Source organism: Xylocopa sonorina, chromosome 9, assembly GCF_050948175.1.
Source record: "Xylocopa sonorina isolate GNS202 chromosome 9, iyXylSono1_principal, whole genome shotgun sequence".
NCBI lineage: Eukaryota > Metazoa > Arthropoda > Insecta > Hymenoptera > Apidae > Xylocopa > Xylocopa sonorina.
Window position 1 is genome coordinate 12058840 of NC_135201.1, and position 17244 is coordinate 12076083.

Genomic DNA, 17244 nt, shown 5'->3' on the forward strand with positions numbered 1-17244 from the left:
GCCCAGTTGATAAGACAGCCATCGTAGCAGGGAATACTGTAAAACCAAATATTCGAAGGGAAGTCAAATTTTTAGGGAATTATCTCGTACAATACGCGCCTCCTTCGACGACCGCGATTAGATTGGTTTTGGATTTCGGACAGGGAGGTCAGGTTTGCGTCATTCGATTGGCTATCGATTCTTCAGTCGCGAGAGAGGTTTACGCGGGACCAAGGGCAATAAATTATCCTAGTTTTACGCGGGCCGAGATTTTACGGGCGCTCGCCCCGCTATTGGATGGCGATTATAAAAATCAATAGCGGCTTCGCGTCGTATACCGTCCCAGGACGTCTGTAAACATAGTAAATTTGCATTGCCGTGGCAAATACAGCGATTTAAATAACACCGTGTACTCGCTGCCGTGTTTGTCCTCCCTTATGGACGACTAACAGATACACGTAGCGCAGTCGTTCGAAAAACTTGGCAAATTAATCGAGTGATCGAGCTCTTCGAACGAGTTCTTCCGCGTTTGCATACGTTCCACGGGGAACAGCCCCCGCGGAAGCTTCATCACTGCCCTTAATTAATTACCACGTTTCGAAACAGCTGCTCCAGCGTCAGCGAACACTTGTCAGCCCGCTGGAATCGAAATGGAAATTCGACTGGAGCGAACGAAAAATTTGAAACTCCTCGGTGAACCCGAGGGTGGGCAGCTCGTCAAAGGGAGCGAAAGTTAACAACGAGCCGGCCATTGTACCACGACGAGCGACTGCATTCACGAGGACAAACGTTCAATTTCCAGCGATTCTGGGTCGAGCTGCAATTTTCCCTAGGCCAGAGCTGAAACAGGATCGGGACGATAATCATAACGGGGGACGTGTCCTGGGGCAAGAAGGCTCGTCCCTTTCTATGGTCCGCTGACGCTTCGCTGATCCTCTAAAGACTCTGTATTTCGGTCCACTCGCTATATCAGAATAACTCCAACCCCTGGCAGACACCTGACCGTGTGCTGGGCTATCAGCGTGCCTGCAGACTTTCCAAATTACCGTGCGCCATCCTTTTCTGTTAATTGCTGAGCCAGACGTCCAACGTATCGTCGATACTCGTTAATACAGTACTGAATAGACGAAAATTCCTAAATCGTCCGTCTCGACCATCGAAGATGAAGGGTGTATTGTCTTCTGTTCGCTGTACGCCGCAGGGTGCGACGCGAGTACGATGGTACCCGCCACACTGGATTATCGTCCTAATTGCGTCCAAGTTACGCGTAGATTAGGGCTACAGTAGCCGAGATCTAAGCCGAGTCCTTCGAACCAGTCACGATGCTGTTGCCAGCTCGTTCTTCTCGTTAAAATAATTGAGCGCGATGGAAAAAATCAAGACGAGAATATGGGAACGCCGTTAAATCCAATTTAGACGAGAGTTACCTCGAATTTAATTACATTATCGCTGACGGACATGGATGATTCGGCGAACGGGCGGAAGTAGGTCACCGGCATAATGGTATCTGGGTTACATCTGGATCAGAGCTCCAGGTGTGAATTAGATTTAAGCTTAGCCAGGCTCGCGTTACAATTTAAGCTAGCTTTTCATTAAATTCCACCCGACAACGTATCCCTTTTAATTCTGCCCACTAAATCGAATCGATGAGAGGACGGGCTGCCCTGCGACACCCGTGTCCCCTCGCGAAATAATTAATCGCTCGGCCAGGGGAAAAAAAACTAATTGCCCACCGCTGCCTAAAATTCTGTTTCCGAACACGTTGACACAGTTCCACAGGTCGGTGGAAGTCAATTTCCCGGCAGGAACGCGGGGCGAAATGAAAACTGGCTGACGATCCACGGGGGTGAGGGGTGGTTAATAGCGACGCGATATCGCGTCAACGGCGAGGAGAGTCGATCCGTTTGGGCCACGGGTTGATACATGACGACAATAGAGAAACCGTATTCGAGGGGGTGAACGTTTAATGCTGGCGATAACACGCGTTACTATCTGTTGCAGAGGACCAGCACGAATCTATGGGGCGAGTGGATGGGCGTGCTGCACGGCGACGAGGTGGAGTACGTGTTCGGGCACCCTCTGAACAATTCCTTGAAGTACAGCGACAAAGAACGAAGCCTGTCTCTCAGGATGATAACCTACTTCTCCAAGTTCGCGCATTCCGGGTAAGTTGCCCTCTTAAGCATCGTAGAACCGTACGGTGTCCACGTAGAAAGTTTGCCTGGAGGCTTTTCGGCGCCACTCCGTCGACTGACTAGAAATTGGGCTGACTTTTTCGGATGGAATTCCAGTTGGAGGGAAATTTTTTAAGCACTCCTTCGGGGTGTACAGAATTTATGGAAACTTTCTGATCCGTCCTCTCTGACCTATTTCTTTTGGTGAAGTCGTCGTTGTAGCGTCCCCAAAATGTGCTCTCCAAACACGTGCGACTATTCGCGTTTATTAAAAACTCCTAACGGAAGCTACAGACTCTATCGACGGGAGTCGATTCTTCTTCCCTCTTAAAGGAATTAAATTATCGATCGTCGTGTTGTTTGCAGCGCACACGGTTTCGTCGTTGAGGTCGTGCCGAATTAGGCTCGGACGTTGCATCCGTGGCCAGGATTGGGCGCAATTCCCACGGCATCGAGAAGGAGGACAGTGTTTTTCGACGTGTCGCCATAAATAATTGAATGGCGTTGTTCCGCGAAAATGGCTCGCTTAATGGGATGAGGATCGAACGATATTTCATCTTGGCGGGATTACTCGCTCGTAAATCATGTCTGTTTGAACGGGGCGAGGCAAGACAAAGTTATTGAGATTCCAGTTTATCGCCCCGCAGGAGTGGATGACTTCTGTCGCGAAATGTTCTTCGCTTTTTACGCGCCATCCATCCCCTCGGATGCGTTGTACAAAAATTTCGATCCAGCCGTTTGGTATTTCGCAGCCGAGGACGAGGAGAAGGTTGAGCTCATTTATCTCGACGTATTTCTGAAAGTTCACTCGGCTGTCGAGCAGGCGTCGATCCCTTTCGCTGGTTATTTAAAAACCACGTCCCAGCCGTGGTTGCTTAAAATTGCATTTCGTATTCACGTCTGGCCTCGTTTGAAATATAGCCGGCGGAATAAAGAGCTGAAGAATTTCGCGGGAGGGAGACTCTCTGGGAAAAAGAAATTTGACTTGCATACGAACGGACTCAAAAAGGAGCGTTTCTGGCGGAATCTCGAAGCCCTTTGTACCAACTAACGCGAAACCAAGTCTGCGCGCAGAGACGCGAATGGACGCAGCAGTCCGCTGCACCGTGGTGTTCCAAAAAAGTCGAACCTCCAAAGTTGGATCGGAGACTGGAGCGATATTTATCAGTTTAATTGATAATCGAGAAGGATCGCGACGTTCTCGACTCAAAGATCCACGTCTTCGAGCTTTGGATGGTACGCTGTCGGCTCCCAAAAAAGTAGAGTATGAAAATTCTCGTTACGACGACCTTTGCAGCGAAAATAGACATTGCACGCTATATCTGTGCTCGATTAATAATTCCAGAAGGTTATTCCAGAAGTTGGTGACGTAGTTGGACGAGCGTAAAGTCAACCGACGAACTAATCCCGGGCCTAGGTGTCGTTGTATTCGACGACAGCAATTAAATATTAACGAATGCAAGGCCGCAACGCGTTCAACGAGGCGACTTTTCAATCTGGGTTACCGGAAGCTGAGGAATTATTTATCGTCGTCGGACACAAAAGAGCCCGATATGTCGCGCATCAGGCGGACATCATCCATCAAAAGCCTTCAGGATTCTCTTTTTTCCCTGGCATTATCAGCTTATCGGACGGTATCTGATGCCCGTGCAATACCACCTTCGTTAATTCTATTTCTGTCTGTCCTCCGTCTCTCGTTCTCCTGTTGTAATTCGCCTCGTTGCCTCCGCGTCTTATTCGAGGGTCCCTGGATAACCTTGTAGTCAGGCTTCAGCTGACATTCCAATCGGTATAAATGATTGCGAGCAACGAAAAAAAGGTCGAGCTATTTCTGATTCCACGTGCTCTAGATTCTCCTGCTAATTGCAAGTGGCAACGTGATTCCGCGGTAGGCTTTCTAGACAGCCTTCGAGGGCTGTTCAGAGGTCGACGTTTCCTTTGGAAAAATACGTATCGATCGATCAGTCAAGCATCAATTGGTTAATGGAAAACAGCTGGGTTAAATGTGTTGATTGATACGCAAGATGAGCTAATAACAGTCAGGCGTGCGCTTTCAATAATTAATAAAACACCATCCGATAGGCCAAGCCACTGTCCAATTTATTAGCCGTCGCAGGTTGTTATTAATTTTAAACGAAACCAGTTAACTATCCCTGCTCGCGACGCTTCGACCGTATACGTAAGTTAAATTAATTACCTGCGAAGTGATTCTCCCGTAACATCGCCAATTAATTCGCCAGCGATTATTAAAAAAAGAAGGAAAAGGAGGACGTAAACCGTTGTATTTTTTTAATCGTATCATCACGCACGTTCGTTATAAAGTTCAGACCTACGATCGTTTCGCGTTGTCCCCGCTTTCTGGAACAGCACAGTGGAACAAGTAGATCCTAAATCAGACAGGATTTTAAACTCGCGGTCGAAGACAAAGTTTGAACGGAAGATTCTCTGTATTTCCCTTGAAACTATAGCGTGGCAATTTTTTTTTTTCAGGAAACCGATGGACAACGAGACTACGTGGCCGCCATATTCCAGGGACAGACCGCAGTACTTCATTTTCGACGCAGAAAAAGCTGGCCTTGGTAAAGGACCTCGCACCACGTACTGCGCTTTCTGGAACGAGTTCCTGCCAAAGTTGAAGGGAGTACCAGGTCCGTGTAAACCTCATTCCGAATACTCTCCTCTCTTTTAACAATTATCCTTCATTCGTTCCCTCTGCTGGTCCTAACGATTCCATATTTCTTTGCTTAGGGTGCAACCACCAAATGATTCGTCAAAGAACGAAATTGAATCGAACCCTAAATTGCCAAATTCATAGGGAGAGACACCACCAGCGAACCGCCAACATCTTCTCGTTGACCCAAACGAATCCAACTAATCTTGTTCTACGTCTAAATCGTTTCTACTCGCACAAAAAGCGCCATCCATCCATACCACAATGTCACAACTATTGGACTGGCTTGGAAAATCGATACCACGTTTCCCTAATGCATTTGAATCAATTATTATGTCTGGAAATTGCCCACGTGGTACCCGCAAGGCTGGGTACACGACAAATAATTCAAGTAGCCGGCCCGATCGATACTCGCGAGATTTTCCATGTTTCCGCGTTTCATTATCTGGTTGTTATCGCTACGTCACGCTCCAGCCACGCGTGCTCTCGTTTCGCATACCCCCGCATAATTCCCGGCGTTTGTTTGTTCGAGATCGTTTGCTCGGATTAAAGCTGGTATTTGGTCGAATCGAATTCGTTGTCGTCGCGCTCCCCTTGCCCGACTCTCGTCCCCTCGAACGAGAAATTACTTCCCCTCGTTATTTAAACCCGTTAACCACGAACGACGAGCCAACTCGTCGTTGAAAAACATTCGCGAAGCTTAACAGAATGGTGTGCAGAGGTGGTATGAACGGGAACATTTTCTCGCAACGCCCTTCCCACCCCTTTTGCACGCGCTTAGTCTTTCGAAAAGTGATCAATCGGAAGTCCAGGAAAATCGACCCGACCGCAGACGGCTGGAGCGCGCTCGCAATTCCCGGATTAATATCGGAAAACCGAATACAACCCGGCTTTCTTCTTTACGTATCCGCCGGCTCAATCGTGTACGAGTTGTCTGACCACAAAATACCGAGTCCACTGAGCGCAAATGCCTCCATCGATCAACGCCGTACCCTAACACGTTTTGGTTACCCTCGATAGGAAACTCGGGAACAATTCTAGGAATCTCCGTTGTAATTCGGGAGAACATTGGATCGCCTTAATGCCTGTTTAACTTTGCCCGTTAAACTCTCAAGTAGCGAGTAGTCTGCGCGATGCGAGACGTAAATAACTACCAACCTCTTACATATATGTTGCACGTACGTTACATTTATTTATTTATCAACCAGCGTTACTCGTGGAAGAGAAATTTGATACGACAGGCCTCGAGCGAGCTGGTTATTACCAAGGATCGACTTATTCCTTTCCTAATAGACCAGCAGAATCGCGTGAGCCGTTCGCGATCGAACTTTCTTATTTAATCCGGGCCTCTCGAGTCGCGTACCAGCCGGAGCCAAGGGGTGAAACGATTTTTCGCACCCCGTCTCGCTTGAAAATAGCCTCTCGCACGAGACTCGGTCGCTTTCCCAGAAACTCGAATCTTCTTGGTCGCCTCGTCGCGCGACAACTATTGTCTCCGCGTCTCTCTCTCTCTCTCTCTCTCTCTCTCTTATTATCCTACGGGGATATCCAGTGTACCTTGCGTTTCTCCTGAATCAAGACCACGCGTTCAAACGCAAATATTTGCTCGCTGGCGGTGGAAAAACTAACGGCAGCTCGGTTACCCGGCCGCTGAAGATTACACGCTCGCCTAGAAGCGACCCGACAAACCGGAAACTCGTTATCCCGCGTTCCTGCCTGCGCCTCCCCACCTCGCGCCCCGCCGCGACGCAATTTCACGAGGAATTCCCGTCCAAGGCAGAGATTACAAAAGAAACTCCCCGGGAGAAGTTGCCCGACCCCCCCGTTTTCTTTCTTTCTTTCTTTCTTTCCCGCGGCAGCAGCTCGTCGCTCCGCGCTTCAAACGGAATACGAGATCAGAGATTCGATTGGGGATGATGATTTAAGGCGATCGAATATTTATCAGGCCTGCGAATGAACGCGGGACGAATTCCCTCTGTCCCGCGGAATCCCGTTAACGAATGGCATGGTCGGGAGCTCGTGAATACTTTATCCGCGGTTCCTGCGCCGTTCTGAGCATATTTTAATTACCATCGCCGTTTCGTTCTGTTCCAGACCCAGCGCCAGAGGCCTGCCAGGTAGCTTCAAGCGTGTCGGCGGGCGCGGCTGACGCGGACAACTCTCCGGTGATCACGGTGCTGTCCGCGATCCTGTTACTATCCAGAGTCATTTAAAGGCGAAGCAAGAGGGAGCCTTTATCGATCGTGAGCCTTCTTAGAGCCGGCCAATCCGGGGTTCGAACAGTTGCACTGGTGTCAGGGTTTCGTTCACGGTCCAGGATCTCGTTAGTGGTTTAACAGCCCCTGTTAAATCGTTTCGGTGGATCAACGGATCCCCCCACGGCTGACCATCTGAACGACCGCTTTCCCCTCTCGATACGGAACAAGGACACAACGATCGCCATCCGAAGGATATTCGAAGAGACGTCTCGCTCCTAGCGAAGCAGACCTGTCTGGACCACCACGGCGAGCATCGACCGCGGCGATTTTAATGGACAAGGCTGGAAAGATCGATGAACGTAGCCGATCGGGAAACGAGGACAGCCTAACGAGTTACACGTCGCTCGAGTGTCTCGTCGGGGACCTGGGCTACGATGGAAGGTCGGCCGATCGATTGCTCGCCAGCTAGAGAACGAAAAATTCAGCGAAATAAGGCTGGTCAAATCTCGGTGGACTGGATACGAATCAGCGGAGGACGGATCGATTGTCCTAAAAATACCATCGACCGCCGGGGATTTGAATAAAAATGGGCTGGACGCCGGGCGATTCCGTGGGTCTGATTTCGATGATAATGCACGGACGTTCAATTTGCGTAAATAACACGCGGCTGGATCGATACCGTGACAGAGGGGAACGTGTTCCACAGCTTTTAGATAAACAGTCGCCGGTCCGGTATTAACCACCTGTTCCTCGGAATCGATGGCTGATGATAGAAAAGTTTCATTAGCAAAACGCAACAAGTGCTTCGGTTTTACATAAGAACGACCACCGCCGGACTGGAGGGACCCTGGAACCGTTTGGATCCGATCCAGAGCTTCGATACGAACGCTTTTGCCAATCCTTCTCGAGACATTCGTACGACCGCTGATCAATCCGGGAACCGAACGTCGGACGGCTCTCCTGGCCGAAGATTGTTGCCTTTTAAAAAGTTCAGAGCGGTCTCGAAACGATTTGGCACGAGTTTCAAAGTGAGATTGCCTTCGAAAAGTTTCGCGCGCCGAAGGAAGAAAGTGGACCGACCCGGCCGGTCTGAGATCCTTCGAGTATCTCGCGAATAACAGACGCAGCGTCCTCGAAAGTAAGAAAGGACACGGGGAATCTTCGTTTCGAGGGAGAACAGTCGACCTTTCCAGCATTCGCGGCCCAAAGAATCCCACGGACAAGGATGTAGCTAAAAATTTCGCAACAGCCAAGAAAATGTATAATATCGATTGTGCCTGGCCCTCTAATTGGATCGACTCGATTCTGCCATTCGAAAAGGGACGCAGCACGCGAGATTGAAGCGGAACCGAGGACAGATATATTTTGTACCATTGTACAAGACCCAACGTGTCCGACGCTTTCGTGAAATCTACTGAAACGAATCCAGCGCTCGCTAAAATCCTCGACGAGACACTCGATCCGACCGAACGATCAAACGGCGCTCGAATCGGCTATAAAGCGGTCTCCGAATCGCCGTCCTCCCGAAACCGGTGGACCGTTAGAAACCGGCTTAAGGATTCACCGGGGAGGGCCCTCGAAAATTCAACGGGTTAAGTGCAGACTGGTGTCCTCGCGGTGGCTGTAGAACGCCTTCGAACTGAGAGTGCCACTTGCTCGTCGAGACGAAAAACGGCCAAGTGGAAAGAGGGGAGCGGGTCGTGTCAGTTTCCCGAGGAATTCACGCTCCGCTTGCCCGCTCCGCGAAATTGAACAAACTTGCCTCTCCTACCGTCGACCTTCCGACCCACGGGATCGTTATAAATAAACTCCCCGTTCCGACGACACGTTTCACCGAAACTTTTCCATTCCTCGAGAACCACGACCCCTTGGATTTTTGAAACCCGCCTCGCGGGATAAGATCCGATTACTATTCTCGAATTCAAGAGGCTAAATCGCTAATCTCCTGGTGATGCGCCAATCGGTCAGCACCACCTGTCGATCGTTATTCTCCTCGTAGAACGGTAGAATGTACGTCACGTTGTTGGAGGCTCCGACGGACCCACCTCAGCACTCTAACCGGAGCTCTGAAAGAGCCATAAAATAAAATACGAATCGCCAGGGCTTTCCTGGACAGGAGAAAATAGTGAACGGCTTCAAAACGACACGCGTCTATCGATCGACAATAAATCTTTATCGAAGAAAAAGGAACGACCCCCACGGCCTAAGGGAGAGCCTTCGCGTGTACAATCATCTCTCATCGATCTCTGCGCCACTTTTCCACATCGATGCCGAAATTATCGCCGAGGACATCCAACAACGCGACTGCGAACCGTTCTCTGGAAATCTCTGCGCGAGAAACTTCATATTCTACATTCCTCCGCTGACCAGCGTCATTTCAAATTGTTTTTCAGCTCCGTGGAACGTTGTCCACCGAGATCGGATGAAAATTCGGGCGACGCTACGATTTCGTCCACACCGAGATCCCTGAAGGAGCAAAATTTTGATAGCATGGACCACGAACAGAGAACGGAACATCTTTGATCTGGACTTTCAAGATGGGCACAGCTAACATGACAATACCAGTCAGTGAAGTTACCGTAGATAAATTAAATTGCTAGAAAATATTCAAAAGAACAAAAAAAAGATAAATAAAAGAAGAAAAAAAAATGATGCATCACGCAAGTATTAACAGTGAGAAAATAATCTGTCGTTTCTAAGTAGAGTGGGATCCAAGGGTCCGCTGGGAGAGAGGAGGAGTCCAGGTCAAACTCGAGCGACCCTCGAGAGCCGGAGTGAATGTCAAGGGTGCGGCCGCTGAAACGGTAGCGCTCGTTGAACGGAGAAGGAAGGGATGAATCAGAAATAAGGAAAGGTGAAATTAAAAGCATAACGAAGCTTCTATATTCGAGTCAATTCTGAACCGCTGTACACTTCTCCACCTTCGAACAGACGTTTTATCGATCACCCCGAACGTGCAACCGGAAGGAACGCAACGAAGGAAAAACGCTCCCTCGGGTTGAAACGCGAGCACACGAACAAATAATTTCGTTTCGTTCTCCCGGCCTTTTTTCCTCCGTTTCCCGCGCGGAGTACGGAGCGAAAGAGGAGAAAAGGAATGAGGAAAGGAAGGGAAAAAAACGCACGACGAACGTTTCGTGCGCCCATGGAACGCGAAGGGATAAGGGTTAGCAGAGGGTAGCGAGAGGAAGAAGAGGAAGAAAAAAAAGGAACGCGATTTCTCAGCTTCGTCGCACGGCTGCCAGAATACAACTGGGAAAGGGAAACGAAAAAAGGAACACTTACACACATACACACGCAAAAAAACGGACACGTGCGTATTAAAAGAGAAATGGCACCCCGTGGATTAATCTCGTAAAACACGTTGACAAGAACAAAATAGAAACTTAAGAGTATCGTTAAGCAATGTACATATACGTATACATATTATAAATATATATATATACATATCTATGCAGTATACATATCTATATATATATATATTATATACGCATATAAATATACATGCAGCTGTATATCTAATTACGTGTGCCGTCGAGCAAGTAGACGTAAGACGATTCAAGGCACCCGTGTAATATTTTGCTCGGTGACGTAGAGATGTCCGCACAGCGACATTCTAGACACAGTGATCGATTAAGATAGATATACGCATATACATACCGTTTTAAGAGGCCATCCGACGATTTTCCGAGTCGCAGTGCAACAGCCGCGAGAGCGCCGCGATCGTTTAGCGCGAGACGAGCCGAGAAGAGGACAGAGGAAGAATCGAGACTATTAATTATTACAGGAGGGAATCAAAATTAGCCAAACGACGGTACGATTCGAACAATTGTTTTGTTTCTCTTTTTTTTTTGCGCAAAAAGCACCATCCGTCCTTCGATACCCGGCCCCAAAAGTATTCTGCTATACCCGGGACGAATTCGAGGAATTTTTGGAAAGTTTCAGAAGCTATCTCTGTCGCGTGGCTTTAGAGAGGACCATTTAATACCCCAGGGCTTCGATGGTTGCCGCTATCGGTGGGAAAACCCTTGAAAAAAATTCTGGAACGAGCTTAACGAAAGGAGAGGACGGAGATAGGGGATGGATTCGCGCTCGTCTCGCGGAAAACGGCACGCTGAAACATGAATCTTCCATTTGGTACATATCACCTATATAAATATATCATATATAGCGAGAGTTGATTCTATCGTTAGAGATCTTTTTGTAGCTAGAGCATCGAGCGTTTAATCATCGTGTGACAGCGCGAGCACACACACGAAATGAAGTGAAAAAAAATAAGAGAACGCAGCGTGAACAGAGAGGAAGAGAGAGAGAGAGAGAGAGAGAGAGAAAGATAGAGCGAGAGAAAGGATCTGGTATTTTGATTAAAACGAGAAAGAAAGGGAGAGAGAAAGCAGCAGAACAAAGAAGTAGTGCGAACATATTTTCTACCAAGTTATATCGTCGGCTCTAGACTATCGTCCGTCGTAGGCTTCGATCACGGGCCTAACACTGTCACTCTGAAGGCCACCGTATCACTCGTCGATCAAAACCTTTCCTTTCGATTATTCGTCGCCTCTTACGAGCGTCGCGAGACTCTGCGAACGTTCACACGAAGAATACAATTCTACAGGATTAAGAGACACAGGGTACTGCACGGAACAAAGCTCAAGCCTAAACCAGAGGGCCTAAGGAACAATTTTAACGAGACCTAAACGGAGTCCTTAACTTAAGCTGTACGCGAAACCTAGCTGTAACTATTAGCGGTGCCTATTCGATTAACACTTAACATGGGACCTAACCCAGAACCTAATCTTAGTACGACTTCTATCTCGATTGAAACGATCATCGCAGCGAGTGATCGGTAGCCTCCACGGTGACACCGTATCGGCGTGCACCTTCGCTAGAGATTACGCGAGCAATTCTGCTGGTCCGTACACGCCTCCACGGCGTCGGGACGCACCCTTCTCATTAACGATTAAGCACGTCCTCACATATCATTAGCTAATTACCCATGCGTCTTGTCGTGAAAACTTAATGTTAGAATTAGTGCCTCGACGTGAAACACGCTTGACCCGTGTCGCGGTCTATCCACAGACAGCCGACGCGCCCTTTCCTCCTCGTCTATTTTTCTTCATCCTCGATTCGCACGGTTTCTCGTTACAGAACGTCTGTCCGTCTCGTTCGGTTTCTTTTTCTCTTTTCCCGCTGTTCATCGATCGCGCGAGCGACCGAGAGCGGTCGATGAAATCATAATCAGCCGCGGAACGCGGTCTGTGGAAGTCTGGGGACCGAAATGGGTCAATATTTGTCTTTAGATAGTTTGTTCCTGCGTGTGCAGCTCATAGCGTATAATTCATCGCGATCGATGCGTTCGGGATATGGCCGACGGACGCGGCGATGCACATGAATATTCAAAGAATCCGCGGCAACGTGGTAAAAACATTTTTTCCAGGAGCACCATTACGTTTTACTCGAGAGCATCGCGTCTCGTATTTTCTACATCCTTTAACCCCCGTAAGAACGACTAATTATTTTGCCAATCCGGGATGCGAGAGGAAAGATCGGCCAGTATTCAAGACGGCCAGAGTGATTAACAAGACACTATATATATATAATATATATACGTATATTTTTCAGAAGACAGAATCGCTTTCGTACTGGCCTAATCGTTTCGAGAGGAGAGAAAGGAGGAACGCCCTTGGAAAAAGCTGTGTTCTCCGCGTTTCGTCCCTGATTGTTCATTGAATAATGAAATACGGGGCGAGCAAACGAACGTGAGGAGGGAAAGGGGTCGAGGAAAACGCGAGCAGTGCTAACAAGCCGCGAACGAGTGGAGAATTCCCTTTTTTTCTCTCTCCCCCTTTTAAAAGCTAAGGAAACGAGAAAAACGAGAATGGAGAGGGGGACGAAGAGAAAAAAGCAGTGGATACCAATTGAACCAGTTAACGGACGGCGCATTAATAAGCCGGGAACGCGGGGAGGAATCGATCGACGTGGGAGAAACGCTTTAACGAGGCGGTGGATCAGCGGGAAAAACGGAAAAATCGCGCGCGGTCATTTCGCTAATTAAATAACTCGATGGCGCGTGAACGCCGCGGACGCAGTTTCATTCCGATGGAGCTCGCGGTCGTCTCGTTCACCGTCGACGCGTTCCGATATCGGGCGTCGACGCTCCCGTGAAATTCGCTTCCTCTCGGCCGAGTAATTAAGAATTTATCAATTTTCGTTTCGATTATTCCGTGATATTCCATTTCTCGTTCTACGATTGTTGGTGTCCCCGTTGACGAGGATAAAAACAGCGATCCCTGTTGCTGCGCGCCCGCCTCGTCCCATCCAACCGTACCTTAAAATCGAATAATTCGATTCCAGTGTAAGTTGTCCAATTAATTCGTATCGTTACTAGAAGAAATCTTCACGTACTCTCAAGATTCTTATAAATTTCATTGCGACGTTCGTTCACATTTTGTTGTCTCATCGATCAGGCGAAATTGTAATCGAACCGCGCCAACCGCTGGCCCAACGATTATCGACCAAGTCACACGAAAGGAATGAAAGAGAGAACGAAGGAAAAGGAAAGGAGAAAACAGAAAAATGTGGGAGAAACAGATGGTAATGGCCGTGGCGAGGGGGTTGCGGAGGTACGCGAAGTTCTAAAGCGACTAAAAGGTATGACAGTACTTTCTTTCCTTCAGCGTCTAACAGAAAGAGGGAGAGAAAAGAGGGAGCGAGTCGTTCGCGTGAGAAAAGACGAGGAAGCGAGAAGAAGGAAGGCGAGAGTAGTACTTAGCCGAAAGAGGGTCGGTGTAAGCGTAGGGCTATACTACTGGGAAGTAGTAGCGGGCGCTGTGAATCCGCTTAAACGGGGGAAAAAGCAGACTGGAGATGGTTTCCTGTAAAACGGAGCCGGAAGAGGATGCATCAAATGTTGAGTGCGAGTTCGAGACCACGGCGTTCTCCACACGTCATCTCCTTCTTCTTCTTCGCTCTTTCGAATCGTTCTATCCGCGATCCTCGAAAGCGTGAAACTTTCAACCGTTCTGATTCGCAGCGAATTAATCTGTAACCCAATTAGAAAACGTGATCGGGGGCACGGCGAATTAAGATCCTCGGAGGGAGTTAAAAATAGATACTGACGTATCCGTGGCTCGAGGAGCCTGCTAAATTATTCCACGAGGCAGAAACGCGAGTCTTTTACTCATTTTCTGCTCTCCTTTTCTCTCGAGCGTGCACCTTGAACGGAAGAAGGGCAGCGGGAGTTGGTGGAAGGAAAGACGAAAATGCCGCGAGCCAACCAGTCTCCATATATACTTTGAGGCGAAGATGGAAACGGTGAAAAGGAACAGATGAATACGCGTGTGCATAGAGGAGACGCCGGCACACACCTGGTGCACCCCCCAGAGCGCGCTTCAAAGCTGCCCCTTTGATCGTTTCTACGGGACAAACTCGGCCTAAGTGGGCCAACACCTCGATTCCGGTGCAACAAACACCGCCGCTGCTTTATTTCCCACGGAGCGTTCGCCTCTGCCCCTTTCCTATGGAAAACGCGGCCGATTCGCCCGCCAAGTAACCACCGCGGCGTCGAGACGAGCCAGCTGGAATTCGCTGGGACGAAAAAGCATCTACCGCCGTGGTGAAAAATGCGATCAACCAGCCGGACGCTTTAACGAGCCCCCCCAAAGAGGGAACGGTCTCTTCTAGCGACGTATTAATTTCAACGTTTTCAAGGAATTCTTTCTTTCACCTCCGCTCCCCCGACATTTGTTTAACGGTCCTCGCGTGGTTTCCATGTTTTTGCTCAGATTTTTCTCATGTTCCACTGCATCTCGAAGTGCAAGCAAACGAACAAAAATGCTCAACGAAGAATAAGAGAAAAATTAAAAAAAAAAAAGAAGAAAAAAAAGAAAAACCCTCTCTTCTCTATGTGCTTTAGTCGCGTATCAAGAGTAAAAAAACGAGAGAGAAAAAAGTGCAGAGTAGCTTTCTAGTGGAGAGAGTAGGCGGGGGGAATAGGGGTGGGTGTAAGGGGCGGGGAAAACTTTACTTTGTCTTAGCGCGCTAATTAACGACTAACGCGAGGGGAATACCACGTATCGTGCATGTATGTATATAATATATATAATGATATAACAGCATATCACGCAGACATATTCTATATATAGTTATACACGATTGAATTTTATATATTATATATATTATATGTATGTGCGTATGTATGTGCGACACACTTGCACCGAGTTAATCGCGCTTTCGCTTTTCGTCGACGGAAATTCGTGGGTGAGAGAAGGAGAACGGGCGCGAGACGAGCGGATACCGAACAAAAATAGGGGAAGGGTGAAACGGGATATTAAGACGAAGCGAGAGGAAGAGACGGAAGGGGAAGGAAAACGAGTATATACTAGAAAAAGAAAAAAAAGAGAGTAAGGGTGAGAATGGAGCCGTGTATCTATGTGTGCGTGCAAGAGTGAAAGAGGAAACTAGAGGGTGAGAGGGTGGGAGAGAAAGGGGAGAACACAAACTCTGTGAAACTGTGTGTCGCGTTAAACGTTGTTAGGATACGAGCAAAACAGAGGGAGATAGATAAAGATATTATAAATGTTACACCGTTGTACGTAATGATTAAACAGAAGAAATGAAGAGAACAGAAAATGATGCTATGTATAAGAGAAATTAATGTAGTTAAAATGAAAAATAAACGATACGACGATTACTACGAGCTCGAGGATCTTTTCGTCCTTCCGCCATCCTCCTGGCTTCCTCGAGAGAGATCCCATCGCCGCGACGCGTCGCGACATTGTTATCACAGCTGTTTTCATCTCGTTTTCAGACCGTGAACTGTTCCCCCCACCGAAGAAAATTGCCCCGCAAGTTTCGTTAGAACGACCTTCGATCGGCCAGAGTTAGGACCAAGTTGGAATCCCAGTTGGAATTTCAATTATTTCGAACTTAATTAACAGGCGTCGATTAAACCGGTGCGAACAAACAAATTCGAATTAACGAGGCCTTAATTAAACGCCAAGCAAGGGGATCCTGATTATTAAGAGGCTAATTAACAACTCTTGATTAACGCCGGTCCAATTAGGAGGATACTAATTAACGAACTTCTGATGAGATGGAATTAGAACGTCGATTTGAGAAATCTCACAACGGAAGATTTATATGCTACGAGAAACCTAGCCGAGGATTTAACACCGGATCCACTGAAAGACAGTAAGTCTCAATTTCGATAGTAAAACATAGAACAATTAACGACGCGTTTTAATTTGGCTTTTCGCTAGGGACGATGCTGATAGCTGAGAAACGAGCCGTCACTTTATAAGAACAGAAGAAGATTGAGGATCAGAAACTTAAGAAATCGGCAAAGCTTCTTGGAGACTGGTCGAAGATTTCTCTGGATTCGCTTCCTCTTTACGTTGAACCAGAAAGCTTCGCGATTGAAATAAGCACAGGTGCCGGCGAGGTTCTCCATCGTTAGCAATCGGTAGAACCGGATGGCATCGAATCGACGGGAATCCGCGGATACGTCCGGATGCCCTGAAATTGAACGCGAACGAAATTTAATTCCAAGTACCTCTGGCAGAATTTTGATGGCGAAACTGGCGGGAGATGGTAGAAAGATCGGTAGAGAATAAATCGAAACAGACAAGGCGGAACGCAGGACACGTTTCGCGGGAGAAAATTTTCTCGGTGCCGCGCAAGGTGTCGGAGGAATTTGCATTCCAAAGTGCACGGGCCCGATGCAACGTGCATTCACGAACAGCGCCGGTTTTTGCACGTCCGCGTCGGGATAAATCATTTCGAGCGTCAGTTTAACAAACGTGCCCTGCCCTCGGTGCCGTTTAACGACTAATGCCTCTGTTTCTCGAAACTTACCGGCGACACTCGTAAAAAGTACGTGCCTAATTGTCTCTTCGACGATTTCGCGAACGTACCCGCCTCTATTTACATACGAAACTCGAAAATATACGCCTCGAGTTCTTTCAGACGACGTTAATGCCTGCGAGGGGAACGTCTCCGTTCGAGCAGTAAATTTAAGAGAACCAGGGGGATATTCTAAACGGGTTCCAGGCAGAAATGAAGTCGTTTAAATCGAAACGAAAAACTGATCGGAACCGAAATCTGGATATGCAAATGCCACGAATAATCAATCGTTTCGGAGAAAGAGTCGTGGTGAGAATAATTCATTTTTTATTCAGGTGCCTAGCAGTCTGGCTCGACGTCCGATCGTTCCAATACTGGTCAA

The 17244-nt window shown here is 48.0% G+C and overlaps 2 protein-coding genes across 2 annotated transcripts in view; one reads left to right on the forward strand and one right to left on the reverse strand.

Annotated features, from left to right (window-relative positions):
- Ache-2 (acetylcholinesterase 2) overlaps positions 1-7202 on the forward strand; it is a 57973-nt gene extending 50771 nt beyond the window's left edge. The window contains exons 4-6 of the mRNA XM_076901923.1: positions 1981-2144; positions 4644-4801; positions 6919-7202. Coding sequence (XP_076758038.1) covers positions 1981-2144; positions 4644-4801; positions 6919-7037 — 441 coding nt within the window. The 3' untranslated portion in view covers positions 7038-7202. The remainder of the gene's footprint in view (positions 1-1980; positions 2145-4643; positions 4802-6918) is intronic.
- The window catches only part of Rim2 (replication in mitochondria 2), a 145851-nt gene that overhangs the window by 122802 nt on the left and 5805 nt on the right, over positions 1-17244 (reverse strand). The window lies entirely within an intron of this gene.